The sequence below is a fragment of the Pangasianodon hypophthalmus genome, chromosome 27 (genome assembly GCF_027358585.1).
Source record: "Pangasianodon hypophthalmus isolate fPanHyp1 chromosome 27, fPanHyp1.pri, whole genome shotgun sequence".
Classification (NCBI taxonomy): domain Eukaryota; kingdom Metazoa; phylum Chordata; class Actinopteri; order Siluriformes; family Pangasiidae; genus Pangasianodon; species Pangasianodon hypophthalmus.
In genome coordinates, this window is record NC_069736.1 from 14,324,827 (window position 1) to 14,346,570 (window position 21,744).

The 21,744-nt window shown below is 37.3% G+C and overlaps 1 protein-coding gene across 3 annotated transcripts in view; it reads right to left on the minus strand.

Moving 5' to 3' along the window:
* The window catches only part of tmem132e (transmembrane protein 132E), a 237,534-nt gene that overhangs the window by 25,555 nt on the left and 190,235 nt on the right, over positions 1-21,744 (minus strand). For all 3 annotated transcript variants that reach the window (XM_034300633.2, XM_026922019.3, XM_026922018.3), the window contains exons 3-4: positions 13,649-13,786; positions 4,048-4,240 (exon numbers count right to left, since the gene is read on the minus strand). In XM_034300633.2, the coding sequence (XP_034156524.1) occupies positions 4,048-4,240; positions 13,649-13,786 (331 nt within the window). The remainder of the gene's footprint in view (positions 1-4,047; positions 4,241-13,648; positions 13,787-21,744) is intronic.

Genomic DNA, 21,744 nt, shown 5'->3' on the forward strand with positions numbered 1-21,744 from the left:
CATCAGATTTCTGTTCTCGGCTGACAGGAGTGGAACGTTTTAAGGTCCGGTGTGTTGTGTGTTCTCAGATGCTTTTCTGCTCACCGCGGTTGTAAAGAGTAGTCACTGTAGCCTTCCTGTCAGCTCAATCCAGTCTGGCCATTCTTGTCTGACCTTGATCCGAATGCAAATACATTTACTTAGAATGAACTGATAATATGTTCTAACAAAAAAAAATATACAAATAGGATATTTATTTATAATATTATTATTATTTTGTCTATCATCAGTGGTTTGCTCAAGTGGCCTGACCTTTTATTTACAGAGCCTCTCTATATAGCTCTCGCAGACCACAGGCTGTACACAGGGAAATATGTCTCGGCTGGAGTGGAGTCTCCGTGGACTTTTTTTTTTTAAGTAATTTAAAAAACATGAACTTTTACATCTGTGTATTTATTGAGCATGTTTTATCGTTCTTTGTGAATAATGCCCTGGTCAAGCGCATTCCTTATAGCTTTAATATGCATTTGCTTCGTGACAGCTAATGCTAGAACAACACAATCCTCCACCTACATGATCATGACATAAATCAAGACGGTGGTAAAATATATTGACCGTTGAAGTCCTAAAATGAAAACCGCCCCATCCTCCCATAGTGTACATTCTTTACCCATCACTTTCATACAACACTAAAGTTATTGGATGGAATAATGGGGACATGCTCTGTCTGTATCTGTGTGTGTGTGTGTGTGTGTGTGTGTGTGTGTGTGTGTGTGTGTGTGTAATTGGCTGTTTAAGCATGCAAATGTGTTTTTCTGGCCATTGCTTTTATTTAGAGGCTATTGAACGCAGTAAAGGTGTGTGTGTGTGTGTGTGTGTGTGTGTGTGTGTAATAGGAGGCTTTACCATGTGAAAGTGTTTATTAAGCCATACTAAAATGCATGCATTGTTTTATTTGGGATATGCTGCTGGTGCTAAAGTGACAGTCAGCCAGGCCAACATGTCCTCTACTACCTGTACATCACCTATGGAATAAAACTAATAAAATATAATAAAACTAATAAAAAATAAAATAAGAAAAGAATCAACAACTGCATGGTGTGATGTGGCCTGATGCAAAGCAGAGTTACTGTTACCAGCCCCGAAGCTGATTATTTTCCAATAACGACACATTCCAAAGTGTTTTGTTCCTCTCCTACCACAACTTGCCAACAATTCCAGTGTTTTGTTTATTAAAGAATGACATCTCACCATTTTTATCCATTTATAGTTACATATAACATTGTGGAGTGTCCGTGAAAGAAGTTACGTCGAAGAAACTGTTTATCGCTTGCATTATAGTGGCTATAGTCGTTCCCTCACCAGCCTCTTTTTTTCTCTATTAAAACAAACAAATTCAGCTTGTCATGTTACCAATAAACCGCTAAAAGCAAAGCCCTAAAGAGTTTCTTGTGCTGTGGAGTTTATTCAGAGTTGCAACTATGTCAATATTTACACGGGAAATGTTATCTGCATTCAGACTTTAAATTGGTGTTTACCATGATTTTCTTGGTGGAACATTTAGATTAGTGAAATCACCTCGCCTCCGAGGTTTCACGGTTTGACTTCAGAGCTCTCGGGGTTTGATTTTTTTTTTTTTTTCTTTCATTTTCGTCCAGACCTCCCACTTTAAAAGAAGTGCTTGCTTTTAAGCTCAAGATATCAAGAGATATAAAAAAATACAGAGTGATAAAGTTGATGACATTTTGTGTGTGAAATATGATGTCACTTAAGGTTGGGCATTATGAAGATATAATTTCATACAATACATTTATACTAATAATTCACAGGTATTGCAATATTTTATAAATTCCTTTTTTGGAGTAATTATAGACTGATTGGAAGGTGCTCATGTTAAACTTTTGTGTGAAATATTTAAAACTGTAAAATGTGTTTGCAGAACTTTCACTTTTCTTTCTTTTCAGTGTTCAGTTTTTCTTTCTTTTTTTTTTAAGACATAATCACTGAAGGTTTTGACATATTTTAAATTTGCAAGATTATTGTTTTCCTGGCAATTTGTTATGCACCATGATGCATATAGTGTACTGTAGAAATGTCTTAAAGTATTGTGATTTTATTTTATTTTATTTGTACCATATCACCCTAATCTTACTGCAATACGCACTATGCAGCATAAAAGTAAGCAATACTTACATAAGATAAATAAGAGAAGGCAAAGATTCAAATAAACATCAGATAATAGTCTGATATATTCTGGTTGAGAGCCATGAATTGTCTTATTTGCTAATTTGCCATCTCAAATGTTTGTTAATTAAGTAATCTGGGATCCATAAACATATTAATTGGCTGATAAAATAATACACAATTTTCATACAGTAAACTCACAATCATGGTCTGCAGAAAGCACACATACTTCATGACAAAAGCAAAAGCCAGAGAGCAAACATAAATTAATTAATAAAAAAAATCATGGATGCTGCTGGGACTTGCAGGGTGAAATGTTACAACAAAGAGGCGAAGCTGAACATAATACAACACCTCGCTGGAGTGGAAATCACAAATGATAAAAACGCTTCGAGGTCAGAATCGTGAATAACCTGAGACACACCTCTGCATCACATTTACAACTGACCGAGCACTGATTCATAATCCTGAGGCCTGAATACTGATGTGTGCAATTTCAGTATGCATGTTTGAGTCAACTCTGAATTCAGCCCTATAAATTACCCACAATCCCTTTCTCTACACTTGACACAGGCAATCAAATTTGCTTTGCAAAGCTTTTCTGTCAAGTGACGTTTTTGTGTATAATTGTGCATATTGTGTTTTTTTGTGTGTGTGTCTGTGTGGGTATGTGTGTGTGTGTGTGTGTGTGTGTGTGTGTGTGTGTGTGGGTATTTGCTGGCTCAAATCACTGTGGGACTAATTGCGAGCGCTTCTGGCATGCTATGTATGAGCTTGGCCTTTGTTGTGTCTCTAAACACATCTAAACCTGCCTGTCTGATTAGGTCCTGCTGGCAAATCCCATGATTCCTCAGGGCAAACGTGAGGCCTTAGACAATTTACCAAAGCCTCCGCTTACACCTAGACCATCCACGATGTCTTCTGATACTCATTTATCCACTCAGTTCCAGATGCACGCACATGCTTGGCGTTTAAATAGCTGTTGTTTATCCCTGTGTATATTGCCAGGCAGTAATGAATGAGTAAAACATCACCACTTGGAAATATTTACTTCCTGAGCTCTGATATGTTTTTTTTTTTTTTAATATCTAGTTTTGGGTGATGCTGCTTCAGCTGGAGCTCTACCGATCTGGTGTTAATGCCTTACACGGGGGACAATAAAACACTTGAGGGTGTGTTGTTAGAGCAAGTCACCAAAGAGTGATGTGATGTAGCTTGTCACGTTACTGAGAAACTACAAATTCGTCCATTCTGCAAACATGGTTACAGTTTCACCTTGGACTGGTACAAAGCGCTGACACTGGAGACTCCTTCCAAAAATGTTAAATAAACGCCACCATACATTCACTATATCAACAAAAAAACATTTTTTATGCATTAATATAAACGTATGATTTGCCTTGAAGCCAGCACTACTATCAGAGCTATTGTTATGGAATATTAATCAACACCTTCTGACCAATCCGAACTGAGAACTAAACAGTGCTTTGGTACAACTAAATTTAATGGATTGATAGTGAAGTCGACCATTTTTTGTGTTTTGAGGTAAATGTGACTGCAGACAATTTAATAAAGACATCCTTTCTGGCTTTCCAGCACTGAACTCTTATGTTTGATAATATCCTCCAATAAATATTGGTTTATTTGGGTAATAACACCAAGGCAAGAGTATTGACTAATATACGTTGAATCAATGATCCTCTCTTCTATATCTACAGAAATACTCATATTCAATCCATCCAATACTATTTCTGGTGCAGCTGTAATTGAAGTTCATGTCTTGAGTTAAATCGACTGAATTTTAAAAAGCACGCTGACGTTATTGAGTGCTGTGGCGCCAGATCCTAACAAGACATTGTAACTAATAAGAGGGGTCTTGCTTACCATAGACAGCGGTATGATGGCCTGAATATCCTTCTGCACCACCGTCAGCTCGGTCACCACCTTGTCGGAGTCTGGAGGCGGATTCTGGCCGCGGTAATCGATGTTCCAGTTGATTCTCCTCGTCACCGACTGGCTTGTGAAGTTCTCCATTTCAAAATCCAGCTGCATGATTTCGAGGTTGGCAGCCACATCACTGAGGGAAAAAAAAAAAACAATCATTCATTAAATGAGTGTTTGTTGACAAATTATGCTAGGGCTAGCTACCAAATTCAGCTATTAGGCTCGTTTAAAAGATTATAATTAGGGTCAGGTTGGTATTAGATCATTAAATGGTTTAATATTCTGGCCACCAGCATAGGCAGATGTTCTGTCATGTATTAGGCATTATATAGTGAAACGATCAAAGAATGAGACAATTAGCAGAGCTGAGACTAGGCCATCTGTTGTTTTGGAATGAATTAGTTGGACTAAAAATTAAGCTTCATAGATGAAAATTGAGAGAAGAGCAAAATGGCTCTTTCTACGTATGATCATATAATCAAAATATTGCTATGCAGGTTTTAGAATTACGCAAAAACTACGCTTATTTTTTAAATGTACCACTATCTAATCCACTAGAACACACGCTTAATTCCTCTTGGATGGCTGATTTTAATAATATAGACCGATGTTTGAGTGTCCATATAAAACTGATTCAGATTTAGCATTCTTAATAAATCAATTACTAAGAATTTCATTCTACAAACTGTGACCTATGACAAATGCTAGCTAGCAAATTGCTAGCTAACTAACTTCAACATTATATATACAATAAACATTGTATAATTTAATAGGACTTTTAAATAATAACTCTTAATAACTTTTTAATAACATTGACAATACAGCTTGTATTTTCACACATCCTGGCATCTTCAGTAATAGTAAATGCGTAGTGATATTCCTAGGACATTCTAGTCGTTTATTATCCTATGAAAACATATAAAAATATATTAATTTAGATAGGCTGACACTGGAGACTCCTTCCATCCTACCTTGTAGAACACGTGTATTAATATAAACATGTGATTTGCACCTGGAACTACTGCCAGAGCTGCTGCTAAAGAAATTAATCATCACCTTCTGACCAATCGGAATCAAACATTCAACAGGGCTTTATGTAAAAGTCAAACTGTTTACTTTAAGCTTAAACTCAACTCATCTCTGTCTAACAAATGCAAGTGGGAATTTGTAACAAGCTTTAAAACGTTGCCCACAGAGCGATGCAACTTTTCTTCTTCTCAGAGGCCCGAGCTGCAGAACTCCGTAATGGATAGTGACAAGCTAAATGAGCTCTGTCTGCGTGTCCCATGCACACTCATCGAGCATTATTTGCTTTATCTAAGCTGCCTGTTGCGCACGCAAAGCCGCTGATAGCAGCTGACAACTACAGAGGGATGCAACCGGCTGGAATTGATATCGTGCACACACGCACGGGGACAGGAGCGCACGTGGGGAAACATTCAGAGAAGTGGTATTATGTCCTAAACAGAATGACTGAGGGAGTATGGCAGGCGAGAAAATGGAGATTTGACAAGTGGATTAGTGACAGCTTTCAGTGAAAATGATGTCAGTCAGCGCTAGACCCTCCACAGCATACATCCTATATATAATACTAATCTGGTCTATGGTTACGTCGAATAGCTCAAATCCAAATTTCCCACCGCAGGCGTATCGGATATCACCCTATGGTTAATAAGATCCATGTTTTTTGGGTGTGTGAGAGGTTGAATCACAGTCACTACTGCAAATTTTTAGCAATTTGTTTGTCCAGATCGATGCAGCCAATTAAGAGTAACCTCATCCAAATGTTTGCCGACGTAAAACTTTGATTACTTTGCCTTTTCTTCAGACAGAAAATAGCTCAAAGGAAAGGATCTTAAATGGGAATTAATCTCCATCAAACACACCAGCTCTCCCTGCTGCCCCTCTCCCGGACACTGCATTTACCAAGTTAACATTGCGCTAATTAGCCCGTCGTGAGGATCAATACCCCCGGCAGAACACACGCTCAAAAGGCTGGGCGAGAATCTTGTCAACAATCAGTCATTAGCCATTGGCTGTTCCAGAGCCCAGCTTTAAAACGCCCAGCAGTTACATTCATTTTATGGGTGATTAACCTCCAAGGACTGAGAACAACAACAAAAAAAAGTTCACATAAATAAATCCCTGGGGAACGACAGCAACAAAAAAATTATCACTCAGGTGCCAAAAGCTGCTTTTCACATTGAATGGAAGGATGAGTGGGTTTCATTTTAACAGGTGAGTGAGTACACACTTGGCCCTGGAGCAAGTATTTGTTTTTTAAAACTATTCAAAGCTAGCACGGGATAATGCAATGAGTTAGTTCGCATGTGAAATGAGTAAAATGACTGGAACAAACATTAAACATACCATGGAAAAAAAGCTCATCCAGGTATACTAAAGGTTTAACCAAGTTTACAAGACTATTATGGTATAATAATAAATACAGTGAAAGTATACTTAGATGTACACTTCAAAAGAAAACTTTTTTTTTTTTTTTTAATTTTGTTCTGTTTATTGCAAAAACTATTACTTTTCTACATGTCTCCTTTAGTGGTCCATAAACATGGAAATCACTCAGAGATGTGTGAGTGATTGTGGATGGCTGACATAAATTACAGCTATGTAGAGACTGTTACGCTAATTTTTATTGCCTTTTTAAGGTTTTCATTTGACTCACACTCATACCAGAAACTGACGTCTTTTCAAACTGCTGCTCATGCTGCCTCACTGGGCAGCGTAACAGACTCGGAGGAAAGTGCTATCCGCCCTCTTCCGCATACATGAGCTCACAGACGGCCACGATTGGCTAGTGTTGCTGTGATTGACAGGGGACAATCTCCAGTGATAGTGATAGGGTGAAAGCACCACTCAGGAGCCCAAGAATACATTTTTAACAAGCTCTAACAGAGGTTCTAGCTACAAAATAAATCACAGGTTTAAATGAATGCATTCATTCTAACATGCTATTGTTTCTATAGTAACAACTGACACTAGGACTTCTTTGGTGGATACGTCAATAAACAGATAAAGTGTGTAACTGTTGATATGATGATGTTTTATTACTACTCTTATTATTATTATTATTATTATTTAATGCACTTATACGAAAGATAATTATATTTTCATAAATGATGCAAAATATCTGATCATTGTTGTTGGTAAGTTTTCTTCTTCAGCCATTTCAAACAAGTTGCAACGTCATGGCGTTAAAGTTTACTTGATTAATGTGCACACAATTAGAAAATGCTTTCATTTGAGTCCTACATTGAGCATCAACACCTGCTTTCTGATTGCTCATCTGATCAGCTGTTAAATTGGCTGGGCTTTGTGCAAAAGCGAAGCCGAGCAGCTCGCTAAGCACATCACAACAGCCGTGTGAAAGTCACTTCTGTAATTTAACAATTTAATGAAGCCGCAGTACACCTGTCACTGAAGTTCCATTACAGCACGGAGGATGATGTGAAGGTAGATGGCTAGGAACAAGAAAAAAAAAAAAGAAAGGCCATTTGACGTGCACTGGTTATAAACAAGGGCGTTTGCAACACAAAGTGGTATTAGTTCTTGTTTTGACAAGCAGACAGTGCTGAAAAAACCCATATTCAATCTAGAAGGATTCGTCTCAACAGTGTAGTGCTGCATGTCACAACAGGATGTTGAATATAATGTCTTAGGCTGCTTTTCACACTTGACTATTTTTATTTTTCAGAAAAAGCACTGGCCGGAGCAAAAAACAAACAAAGATCCACACTGTAATCATAACATTCACCAATCCTAGCTAGCTGGAGGAGCTACTTGTGCGACTTGACTGGATGTAGCCATGGTTAAGGTGGGACGTCACTTGGGACATGGCGAGTTCCGATGTTCTGGATGATCCGTGGCCTGGAGTCTAGAGAGCAAATTTGGCCGTGCGCTCTGGTTGAGAGGGATGGAATACACTCAGATCTTTCCTTCCTGCGTGTTATGCTGTCTTGTGATGCAGCATGAGCAGTAGCTCGAAGACGACGCAGAGGTTGGATCGCATGTCTTGGAGGAAGCATGTTTGCCCCACCCTCACTGGTAAACTGGGAAAAAAGTAGGATGTAGGGGGGTTGTGGGACATCAAATCACAAAACCGGTGAATATCCCAAAAATAACAAGTCGCTGTTTTTAGTTTTACTGCAACGTTGAAATATTAGAATGAAATTTTTCAGTGTCATAAATCTCCTTATGTTCACTCACTAACAAGACACATTTTTCACAGTCCTCCATGTTTGTTTTTCTGGCTTGGCCCCCCAGCTTGCACACTGATTGGTCAGGAGTTAACAAAGCACTTTCAGAAAAGTCAATCTTTTTTTTAAAAAAACTTTTGGAAGCGAATTTGTGACCAAAAAAAAAAAAAAACCCAAACAAACAAACAAACAAATTGGCTGGTGGTTGAAAAAAGTAAGATGTCTGTGCACAGATCTGTGAAGTAATTGTGCAGGATGACTTTGGATCGATTCGCACGGGTCCAATCCAACCCAAAGAGGGCTTCAGTGTGTGCGTCTTGCTAACAAGCAGCCCACACCAAAATCAGATAAAGTAGCAAGTGCAGTAAAACTTGAGTTTAAATCTGACTCAGCTGACCATAAATGTATTTATCTTCTGTGATCATTAAAGATATGGACATCTGAAAGCTCTCTTTATAAACAAGGAGCTCTGATTAAATTGAAGCTATTCAAACTGTCAGTGATGATGGGGGGTGGGAGGGGGGTCAAGAAGTAAACAAGACTGGCAGTTCACTTTGTGAAGTTTCCAACAGGCTCGTGATAATGTCATCTTTATTTATTATTATGATCTTTTTATCCTTGTGGAGGTGGATGAATTATGGTGTATTCGATTTTCTGGGCGAAAGCTGTATTATATAACATATTTTTAGGAAAATGGTGTGTGTGTGTATATATATATATATATATATATATATATATATATATATATATATATATAAATCAAGGTAGCATTGTATTCATGAGCATGTTTCAAAATTTCTTTATTAATGGCTGACCCACATTTCTCAGAAATTACCTCTGCTTTTAAGGGCAAATTTATAAAGCAGCCAAACCTAACACATTATCTTAAGCATAAACCGAACTCTGCATGTGGGGAATAAAAAAGGAGAAGTACATCACTGTTAAATGTGCCATCGCAAAAAATAGGGTCCCCATTAAAGGTATTGCACTTAGCAGGATGGAGTCGGATCGAGAGAGCTTCGGGATCTCATCATCTTTATTGCATTTTAACAGCTCGCAGCAAAGCAAACAGAAGCAGGAAAGCAAAAAAAAAAATGATACACCCTTTCGCCCGATTCGAGAAAAAGAGAGCCGGGGCATCGCCGGCTTATATAACTGGGAGGGTTTTAAATGAAGAAAATAAAGTGCGGAAATGGAAATGGAGTGAGGGGAAGAAAATGAGAAGATCATTAGACTTTTGTATAACCGCTTACTTTTGTGTTTTATCGATTTGACTTTGGTCAGTGATGAAGGAAAAGCTGTCTGTGGTGTCTGGCCTTGTATTTTGAGTACTGCTTTATCTCCAAAATAATGCCTGGAGCTCTCACAAGCCGAACATGAAGAGGCTGGATCCATACTGCAAGACCTTACTTCTTTTTTTTTGCTGTTGGTGTAAAACCTTGTGTCATCGTGTCATATCCAAAAAAAAATCAGCAATTAATTATGACTGTGTTGCACATAATGGCAAAGAATCAAAGCAATCAGGGGTTAAACTGATGGCTGGACACCTAAAACACCCCATTAGGAATCTTTCTGTACTGTATAATTAAGGTCAAAAAGTCACACAGCCTTAAGCTTGGTAAGATGTAATTATCCAAACAGATAAAAACAGCACACAGTAAATATCGACACAGTGTTATTTCAAAAGTGTGAACGATGGGTGTTGAACCAATTATTAACAATATACATTAATACTATATTACAGTATATTACATTATTATAATAAACATTAAAACTGATGATTATGCAGACATCTTACAGATTGCAAAAATTCGTGTCAAGAATATGAATAAGATATGCAGTGCCTTGCATAAGTATTCACCCCTTGAACTTATTTTTGAGCCATATTTTGTAGTGGAACTGAAATAGACTTCACTGGGATTATATATCTTAAATCTACACAAAATTGCCAACAACATTGATGGGGGGAGAAAAAAAATCAACAAAGCTTGCAAAATTATTTATACATAAAAATTTAAATCACAAATATTCAATCCTGTTCCACTAGAAAGATTACATTAGTTCAGAAGTCACATAATGAGCTCAATGGAATCGACTTGTGCATCATTTTATTTTAAACACCTTATATTTATTTTAAACCTGTTCCTGGAAGTTTCTTAGAGAACATAATAAAACAAAGGACCAAGGAGATATCCAAAAAAAAAAAAAAAAAAAAAGAGTCTGGGACAAAGTTCTGGAAACGTATCAATCAGGATTTGTTATAAAAAAATGAAGTTTGAACATCTCACAGAACAGCATTAAATCCATTATTAAAACACAGAGAGGATGTATGATAACTGCCTCCTGCCAAAACTTACTGACCTGGATTAATCAGGGAAGCACTTTATCTACTTTATGTTGATTCTTGACATATAATCCCAATTAATTCCATTTCTGTTCCATGTGGAAATGTTCAAGGGGGTGAATAGTTCTGCAAGTCCCTGTATCTACTGTGTTACAACTTCTTGTAAATGAAATATCTGGAGATCTTCTACCAGTCTGTGGTGGCGAGGGCCATTTACTGTGCTGTGGTCTGCTGGGGGGGCAGCACCAGTGCCAGGGATACCAGCAGGATTAACGAGCTTATTCGCAAGGCTGGATCTATCATTGGACACAAACTGGAGACGTTTGAGTCAGTGAAGAACAGGAGGTCACTGAACAAACCGCTCTCCATCACGGACAATCCGTCTCACCCACTCTACGACACACTACAGAGTCGGCGGAGCTCATTCTCCAAAAGACTCATTCAAATTCGTTGTCACAGGGAACGTTACAGGAGTTCATTCTTACCGTTCGCAATGACATTGTACAACAGCTCACCTGTGTGTGACACATGATAACACTTTCACATTACACTACTACAAGAAAGCTATCATTTAGACAGCTGTCATTATATTCTACATTCTCAAGGTTCTTCATATTCATTACTCACTGCCAGGTTTTCACAAGTGTACTTCTGTAAATCTGCTTAAATCTACAACTGTGCTCCATATCTGCACTACTACATTTAATTTAACTTATCGTATTTTAGATTTTAGATTATGTACGTGTTGTATCTTGCTACTGACCATGCTGCTGTAACACAAGAATTTCCCTCATAAGTCTATCTATCTATCTATCTATCTATATAGAAGCTGAGTAACTGTTATAATAGATATGTCAGGAAGAATATGCGGAAGGAGATGGGGCTCAAAGACTGATCAGAGGATCTGAAACATAGAAAGCGGTTCTAAAAAGCAAAAAGTGGACATACACATCATACAGAATATTGGGTTTGCAAATGTTTGGAAGGTTTTTAACCTATAATTCTTTATTTTTCAGCTTTTTGTCACTGATAATGAACATCTGTGAAATACAATAAAAGCCTTGTTGACGGAAATTAAATTGCTTGTTGATATAAATTAAATGTCATGTTCATTTTGTCCTGGGGGATGCAAACTTTTGCCCTCGACCGTAAACAATTTAATCATCATTTCCAAAAGATCACTTCACATCGCATTTATTTGATGCCAGATTGATGACCAGATTAATTATCCATAGTTCTTTGAAAAAGGAGTGCTGCTTGACAATACACCAAAATATTATTATTATTATTATTATTATAATATTAAGTAGTAGTAGTATGTAGTATTTTGTAGAGTGGCCAGGTTTGGTCAGACGATTAGCTTAATGTGACCCATTAGCCGAAATATTGTCACTGACACTAAAAAGTCCACATGCTGGCTTTGCCCCTCTTTTATATCACAGTGTTTGACCTTGTTCTTCGTCAGATTGGAGTTACATATTCAGCATTTCGTGATAATAGCCTAATAGCACTTTGTAATGCTCGAGGCATTTCATGTTGTTTTATGGCTGAACTGCAGCGATGGCTCTTCTGAACTCTAGCCTTGTATGCTGGAAAATCCATTTTACAAAATTAAAAAAGTTTGGTAGCACTTTCTATGAAGCCTATGTTCATAAATTACTATAACTGTGCTTATAATAGGTTATAAGTTGGTCATGATTCTTGTTTTAAACTGTAATAAAGCTCTAATAATGTGCTCGAAATAATTTCGACAACATTATTATTATTATTATTATTGTAATTAATAATTATAAAGCAACTGTAATATCTATTAACAATTATTTGCTTCAAGTAACATTAATATATTTAATTATTCCTCCTTAAACATTCACATTTCAAAACAAAATTAAGTAGTTACTACAGATGTTATTTTTGATAATGTAGAATAAAACACCCATTTTTTCTTTATTATTTTGATAGTAAACTTTTGGTTTTGTAATTAATCTAGAATGAAGTGTTATTACAATATATTACATTACAAAAAGAAACCTTACTTGTAACATAATGTAACAGTCACTTTACTTGAATGGCATTATAAGTAAGGGATAAAACACCTGATGGTGTGATGGAAGAGGAAAATAATTAACGACAGAGTGCTGTAATGTAGCTTGATGAGTTAGTGTTACCACCCTGAAGCTGATTATTTTCCTATAACCGCATGTCCCGAAGTGTTTTATTCCTCTTATTCCTGTTTTCCACAGCAATTTGCCAACAATTCCAATTTTGAATTTATTAATGGTTAATATGCTTTTTATCCGTTTATAGTCACATTTAATGTAATGTTAATTCATTAGGATATCATGTACACTGTTGCCTCACCAGCCTCTATTTTCTCTCTCTATTGAAGTTAACAAGACTTCAAGCGCTGACACTGGAGTCTCCTTCCAAAAATCTTAAATAAACAGAAAGCTTCATCATATTTTTGTTAAATAACATCAATTTTAAAAAAAATCTGTTACTATGGAAACGATAACGTATTATAAAGAGCACATTTACATAAACAGCTGGAACTACAATCAGAGCTGCTGTTACAGAAAATAGGAGAATTTAACAGCTCTCTGGTATAAATGATATAATATTTGTTATAGGTTTATAATTATTCATGGTTTGTGAATAGGGACACTTGTGCTATATATAACATGATTATGAGGCATAATTAAAGTGTATGGAAACACTATACATAGAATCATTACATATCATTTTGTAAAGAATTCTAAGGATAGTTCTAATGATTCATAAATATGAGCTCTATAGAAAGCTTTTTATTTTTTGCGGGGGTGAAGTTTTAGCAAAGTGACTTGGATCAATGAAGTGGACAGGAATCTGAGGAACGTGTAATGAAGCGAGACAAATCGTCGCTATTTACATGTCAAAGAGGGACAGAGCGGGAAAAGCAATGAGCTAGAGACATAAAAACACTCGCTGACAGCGGGGATTGAGATCTTACCCAGAAACGCCTTTCATCTTGCTGACTTCCACGGTGGCGATGGAGTGCTTGGCTCCAGACTGCACCTCCCAATCCACCTTCCACTGGCTGCTCTTCGACTTCGTGCTCAGGAGATTCACCCCCTTCTTCGCTTTCACCCTGAAGTGGTGAGAGAAAGAGAGAGAGAGAGAGAGAGAGAGCTTATAAACTATGGATTAAAGTCACCCAAACCCTATTTTGAAGAGTTCTATATTCAATAATAAATTGCTTGATGTGGTGGCTTCAGAAATCATTAAAAAAATGTCAGCATTGCATATTATAACCTGATAGACTTTCATTTTTTTATGATGCAATAATGCAACATCTTTCTTCCCTATTAAAAAAATAAAGATTTATGCCATAGCTTCATGCAGAGAAAATTCAAGACTTTAAAAATATTCGAGATTTTTTAAAAAGCCGTTAGACCACAGTGCTGCTCTCGAATTCTGGTATCTGATTGGTCAGAAGTTGTTGATTCGTGTTCTATACCAGCAGCTCAAACAATAGTCCTTTTTATATTTACATGATTATATTCATGCACTCGTTCTAACAACATGTTATGGTTTCTATAGTAACAGAGAGGTGCTTGGTGTAGGCTTTCCATCAGAAAGCCTTACAATAAACAGATTTAAATACAAAAGAAATGTATAAAATGTATTGCTTTGGTGAAGCTTTTTATGAGCAGATGTTTAACATTTGCGTAAAGCGACGTTCAGGTTTTCCATCATCTTCAGAAGAGAGGATTTTGCTCTTTGTGGTTTCTTTTTTTTTTATCTTATTAACTTCAAGAGACAGAGAAAGCTATTTATAACGGCTAGAATCTAACTGGCTGCTATAAACGAGCTAACTAACTGGTTAATGTTGTATAACATTAAATATAACTATAAATGAATGAAATGTATGATATTCTTTAATTAATAAAAAAAATTGTAATTGTTGACAAACTGCTGTGGTATAACAGGACTATGTTATAGGATAATAATCGCTTCAGCATGGCTATGGATTTGATTTATTTATTCCATACTTGCTGCAGGTACAACGTAAGGTAGCGTAACTATTTTTTGTAGCTTATATAAACAAACAGAAAGGATTCTATTGAAAGCGCAGATTTCAAGTATGATTGTAAGATGAGGACTTTTATTATTATAATTCAAAATGTGCTGAAAATGTATTGTTGTGTGTCTTGCTTGCGGGGAAAAAAAAATCGCTAGGTTCTTGTTCAATGAATGTTATCTGCAGGTGTAAATTATTTAGCTGACTTAATTTTCCTTTAAGAATGAATATACTGTACATCTCTAAAGACCATTTTATGTTTCTTCAATATTGAACAGTTTGTGGTGACATCCGTCAAGTTTGTGCCAAAAAAAAAAAAGCTGCTGTGCAATTGAGCAATTGAGGTAAGGATGATTTTATCATGTGGTGTTTAATGAGAGAGAGAAAAACGTGTGCATGACTTTTCAGTGTATGAGTCTAGACATCCTAGAGACCTCGAAAGACTGTATATGAAATATCAGTGGTAGGACTCTACTCAGTATAATCCTTAGTGGAATTCATTTCCACCATTAATTTGTTCTTTGGCACAAATTAATTAAAATTTTTTTTTTAGATATATTTCTAATCAGCTCCTTTATGGAGATAACCTACCTGGTAATATTAAATTTGTCAGCCCCTAAATTATGCCATATTACGCAATAGCTTAATAGGTGCAAACCCTTTTCCTATCTCACCGCCCAACACATGATATTAGCATAATCTTTCTCGGGAATTAAAGATCATAACCCTTTTTTTCCTAATTCATTTTCCAGCACGAATGAAGGGGCGGAAATTTTGGTCCCTAATTTGTGGTGTACTAGTCGAGCCAACAATGGAAGCTGATTAATAAGCAAATGCAGAGTCTTATACTATAAAGCAGTAATGGGCAAACACACACCCACACACACACGCATACACACCCACCCACACACACACACACACACACACACACACACACACACACACACACAGAATAAAACCCAGCACTGCTGTCTTTTCTTGCTATAAAAAAATAAACAAACCATGTGAAAAAAAGGGGGCGATGCGAAGTGCTTCAGTGAAGACGCCACAATTATTTATTCATGTCACAGACTCTTTCTGCCAAGGCAGGCCTTTATTAAGCACTGCAGTGGAGAGACTGACTACTAAACAGGAAAAGCTCTTCTGAAACTCCCCCGAAACCTTAAGAGCCTAATTAAAAGGGCTGCACACGTCAGAGGCTGGCATGACACACAATGTCCGCTATACACACCATACACCGTGTCCCCTTTAACCCTAAACCTAGGAACTATTGCAAAATACAGAGTCATATTTTATTTATTGATCAGATCCAACATTATCTTGTGAAAGAAAGCAAAAAAGAAAAAGAGAGATCAGATTCAACTGCACAAGGGTGATGTGGGTAGGTTTCCTTTCAATTAAGCTATAACCTAGTTATAGGAAGAGGTATGATCACAAACCCCGCCCCTAACCTTAACGTCAACAAGTCCAGCTTTGCATTACTCACACTTGTAGCTGCATAGGTTGCCTTTTTTGTTAAAATAACTTAAGATTTTAAAAACAGAGCTCGTCAACTAGCAGACCACGCTCTGAACAAAGACACAGAAAGGTATTTCAACAGTTGAAAAAAAAAATGCTGTCGGACAGCCAATGAATGCAGTTCATTTGTTTTTTGTTTTTTTTTTTAAAACACACACCATGCCAGTTTCTGTTTATGTAGCTTATCCAATCACATGCGTTTATTTAAATGATTTAGCTAGAGGTAGCTCATCAGACCAGCAACTAGCTACAGGGCTAGAGACGTTAAGATTGTTGTTATTTTGTTTTTCAATTCTGGTGTTAATATGGAAAATGATGCCATGGCTGTTTAAAAAAAGTTTTTTTTACTTAGTATTATTATTATTATTTTTTAAAATATCGTCCTTTTTCTTACGAATTGTGCTTACATCATGTTTTCTGATGAAAATATTAATTAATTAATGCTGGATTTAATTACAATACTTTAAAAAAAAAAAAAAGCGTACACGGCACGCAGGTGTGAATCTGCTACTCAGTCCTCATAAACAAGCCGATTTCTTGCGATGGACGGCGGATAAAACGGTTAGAAAAAAAGGTAAGAGAGGCGCTCGGCTGCATGTGGAATGTCGAATGAAGTGTGCTCCAATTTTTTTGCCTACAGATCACTGACGGCAATCTGAGCAATCAGCTCAGGCCCTCTGATAGCAATCTGGCTTATCAGCATGAGTAAACAGCTCTGAGATCTCACAGCAGTGCCGAGCTGGAGCGCAGAGAGAGAGAGAGAGAGAGAGAGAGAGAGAGAGAGAGAGAGAGAGAGAGTAAGCAAGCGTGTTTGGGAGAGATTAGATAGCAATGAGCTATCAGTCTAGAAATCTACAGCCACCAGCGCTTTTCGTCTGATGGTAATAACACTAATATCCTATGAAAGAAAAATCAGAGCAGGGTGTAAAAACTGTTTTTTTTATTTAAATTAATTTCAATCAGTAAAAAGGGAAAAAAAAAACAAAAAAAAAAACAGCCCGCAGTTGCAGTTGCAGCTGCAGCGTGTCAGAGATCATGACACAGTGTCAATAGAAATTTTGGCTAATTCTTGCTGGAGGATTAGCACCATCACGACTGAGCAGAACAGCTATTTATCTCCACCTTTAACGACTTTATCTTTACTGAACTATTAACACATTCATATAAATAACAAATAATTGATCAGGAATACATTAAAATGTACAGCAAGGTTTATTATGCATCAACAGAATGTGTTATGTAAGGGATTTAGATGCTGAAGTTATTAAAACACTCTAAAGTTGATTCTTTTCCTATAACAGCATGTCACAAAGTGTTTTATTCCTTTTCCACTACAGCAATTTGACTTACGATTCCTTAATAATTAAAGAACGTCATACTTTCTATCTGTTATGTTTAACGCTCCTGTTATCACTTACGTTATAGCAGCTATAAATGCCCATTGTCTGATTATGTTTAATCATATACTCATTCAGACAAACCCTGATATTTTTTATTTATTTTTTTTTTATAACTTCATAGCATTGTGCATGAAAGTGTTTGGTGATGACTGTATAAATACTGGTTATGCTGCCTAACTGATATAATAACATAAACAAGTCCTCTATTATGTTACATTAGAAACCATGCTGTTCAGGATTGCTGAAATATTCACTCAGGGCCGGATGTACATACATCATTGTTGAATTTTAACACTGTGGCTCATCATGCAAACTGCGCCTCGGACCGCCTACATAAACGTTCCCCTTGTGAAAGCGCAGATTGCAGTTTAAAAGCCACTTTGAAGTGGAAACGGTCAACCACGGAGCCGTCAGAAAGCTCTGCAGGAGAGAAAAAAATATTCTGCGAAATTTCTTTTTGAAGACTGCGTCTTTTATGATGTCTGGAAATTTAGCACAAACATCTCATTTAATGTGTTGAATTTCTTTTCTGATGAATTGTAACAAAAGCAGTCCAATAGATAAGCAGTTTTCAAAGACATCGTTTCCCCAAATATTTTAGGTACTAAAATTCTCATATTACACATTTCATTAAAAAAAAAAAATCTATGAGAATTAATTTAAAAAAAAAAAAACACCCACTGCCACTAATTTCCAAACGGAATACGTAATCAGCCACATATCCCATTTCTCCACCCTTTTTTTGCACTATGAAAACATTCACAATAATAAATAATTAAGCATGTTGTTATAGCTATAAGGAAAATGTAACGTTTATTAAGCATTTTTAACATAATACACCATTATACGACAGTTAGTTCCAGTCCACTAATTTGATTGGTTGAGCCACGTTCCAAGAGTGAATATATCTCCTATAACCACACTGGGCCGTTTCACTGTGTGTATCACTCCGCTCGTCTGGGTTCTCCATGTAAAATTCCACTTCCTAGCTCGAAACTGTTATTACAGTAGTGAAGAGACGTCATCAGTGGACATGGCAAACAATATTTTTCAAGAATATTATTTTTTTTAAGGATGAAAAGGAAGAAGGGATGCCGATTTTACCAGAAGCACCTTTAACGGGAATGTACAAATCAATGTGAGCTAGCTAGCAGGCTAGCCGTCATGCTATAAAGTGAGTGTGGCAGAAATGAACAGAACATTTGGCCACATTGTGTCGGAAATGTCACTTACTCGCTATTAATTTCTTGTTTATAGAACTGTTGTATAAAAGCAATATCGCACTCTGAATCTACAGCACTAAGCCTGTGGTCTCATGGTGATACTGTGCTTGCACTTGCTTGTGTGCTATTCCTTAATTAACACAGTGTTTACTGCTCCACTTTATTTATACCACGGTGCAGTAGAATCCTCAAATCGGATTGGTCAGATGGTGTTTTCTATAACCGTACGGCTGTGACGGTGATCGTGCTGGGTGTAACTGAAATCAGGGGTTTATACTGCACTTATATATTTAGCAGACGTTTCACCGTATTAAATGCAACTAGAAATGGATAAAAAGCATGACACATCGTTCTTTAATACATAAAATCGTTTGAGATCCATATTTTATTCAATCAGGGGTTTATACTGGACTAATATATATTTAGCAGACGTTTCACCGTATTAAATGTAACTAGAAACGGATAAAAAGCACGACACATTTTGCTGGCAAAATGCATTTAATCCAACCTTTAACTTTTATGATGATCATAATGCAAACTACTGTATACATGTTATAAACATTGCCTTAATTAGCATTTCCAGAAAGAAATATAATGTATAAAATAAAATATTCGTACGAATTGATTATAACTTGTCGTGAATGAATTCAAGGGTCTTTACAGATTTACAGAAAGGTCTTTACAGAATGGAGTCCCTCCTGGTCTTTCGAGCACCTATTACGAAAGGTCGAGCAAACTCTCGAGCCAAACGACGAACATTCAGTGAGAAGGCAATCTTTATGCAGGATTAACCCCAAATGGGCTTTTAGTGGTTCACCTCCGTTTCGTATGAACCGCTTCCCCCAGCTGCACCCAGCTGATAATGAAAACACGTGCTCCGCTCCCTCGGCTTCGAGGGGCTGACCAGCCGGCCGTTTCAGCCAGCGCTGCAGGATGCCCTTATCTCCCCAGCTCCGGCCCAGTACCAGTGAGAACACAGAACGGCGTGAGCTCACGGTCCACTCAGCAGTTAGAAATATCGAAGACACGCAGCACCGAGCCTTATTAACTATCCATGCATGATCTTTAAAAAAAAATGGCCAAGTTTTAAATGAGAGCTTAAAGAATATGAAGAGGACAGTTAGCAGTGTCATTTATATTAAACCACAGCACTGCTGAGGTTGATTCATTTTCTATAACAGCAGATCTATAGATTTAGATTAAATATACTCTTCAAATACGTTATTGTCACGGGGACTCGTATGGTGGATGCTCTACATAAAGGGATTTTTTTTTGGAAGGAGTCTCCAGTGTCAGCTTGGAGGTAAAGCTGTAACTTTAAGACTGGCGACTGTTAATGGCAAAGGACTTCAGGATGTGTTCTTATAGAATCAGTTTTTGTGTGGTAAGAGGAACTATGAGCTTTGTGTCAGGTTGCATCACACGACCTCATCACTGATTATTTTCCTACAGCAGCATGCTCGGTTGTGTTTGACCCTCATGTTTTTGGCATTACAATAATTGTTTGGTCAGTACAGTTCAATTGGATACTGAATACCCATAATGCACTGTACCATTTGAAGACAATGCACAACCTATACAGTGAATAGAGTATTTTTTGACATATCCATACTCATTTAACAGAGTACCCACAATGCACTGTGCAGGGAATAGGACGCCATTTTAGACATATCCACGGGGGACTATTGCAATTATATTTATATGATTAATGTGACTGCCTCAAAACAATGTGCTAATTATGTAGTACTTGTCAATAGTAGCATACTACATAGCGCTTCGTAGAAGGTTTTAATAAGTAGGATGCCATTTCGGACATTCCGGCATCTGGAGCATTTCTGAATCCTGACTTGTCAAGCGCTTGAAAAAAGAACCCAAGTGTGACAGGGTCTGCGAAAAAGAAAAAAAAATGACTTCTCTCCTTCCTCATCGTGAAATCGCTGCCTCAGCACTTGCTAGTGTTTGGTCAGGTTGCGCCTGATGGGCCGGGGAGCTGGGCACGGCAATTAAAATTGCACTTCTTGCTTTTCCTCTCTTTCGTCCGGATCCAGGAACAGACGATGGCAACGAAACCCTGAGATGTCCTTTTAGCAGCAGCCTCGCGCCACTGATTTAGAGTCAGCAGCCGAGAAGATGCTGAATTTAAAAAAAAGTTAGTTGTGATGGATAACTCCGGCCTTTACTGGCCGTGCCCGCGGCGGTCCGTTACTGGAAAAAATATGGCTGCGAAAACCAGTTAGAAAAAAAACAGAGGGGGAAGAAAAACCCGTAAATAAGCAAGAAGAGAAATGTCAGCAGTAGCGTATCTCTGGGGCATAAAGCACTCTCGCCCTGTATCTATACATTATATCAAAAACAGCCTCGCTTCCGTGTCTAAATCAGGGCAGCTGGCTAGGTTCATCTGTAAACCCAACATCCTCCATTAGTATCTTTCCAGCAGTGGGGCACTTTACGGGTAACTTTAGCTCTGTGGTACACACAGTATGTACTGCTACATTATTTAGGCCTATGTGAGCACTAATGGCAGCATAGCATGGAACATTTAACAGCGGATGAAACAATTATTTACATTAGTGAAGACAAACCCTACAAGCTTGTTGTTTGTGAGACATGTTTTTTTTTTTTTAAGCAATAGGTGTTTTTTGTAGTTAAAGACAATGTTTAGGGACTGTTTGCTTCTTTTCAATGCCTCACATTAATGGAACAACTTAGAAATGTAAAGAACATTTACAGTCAAGTCCAGAAGTATTTGAACAATGACAGAGTTTTTGTGATTTTGCCTTCATACACCACAAAACATCGAAAGGCCTGGAAGACCACGGAAGACAACTAAAGTGGATGATCGCAGAATCCTTTCCTTGGTGAAAAAAAACCCCTTCACAACATC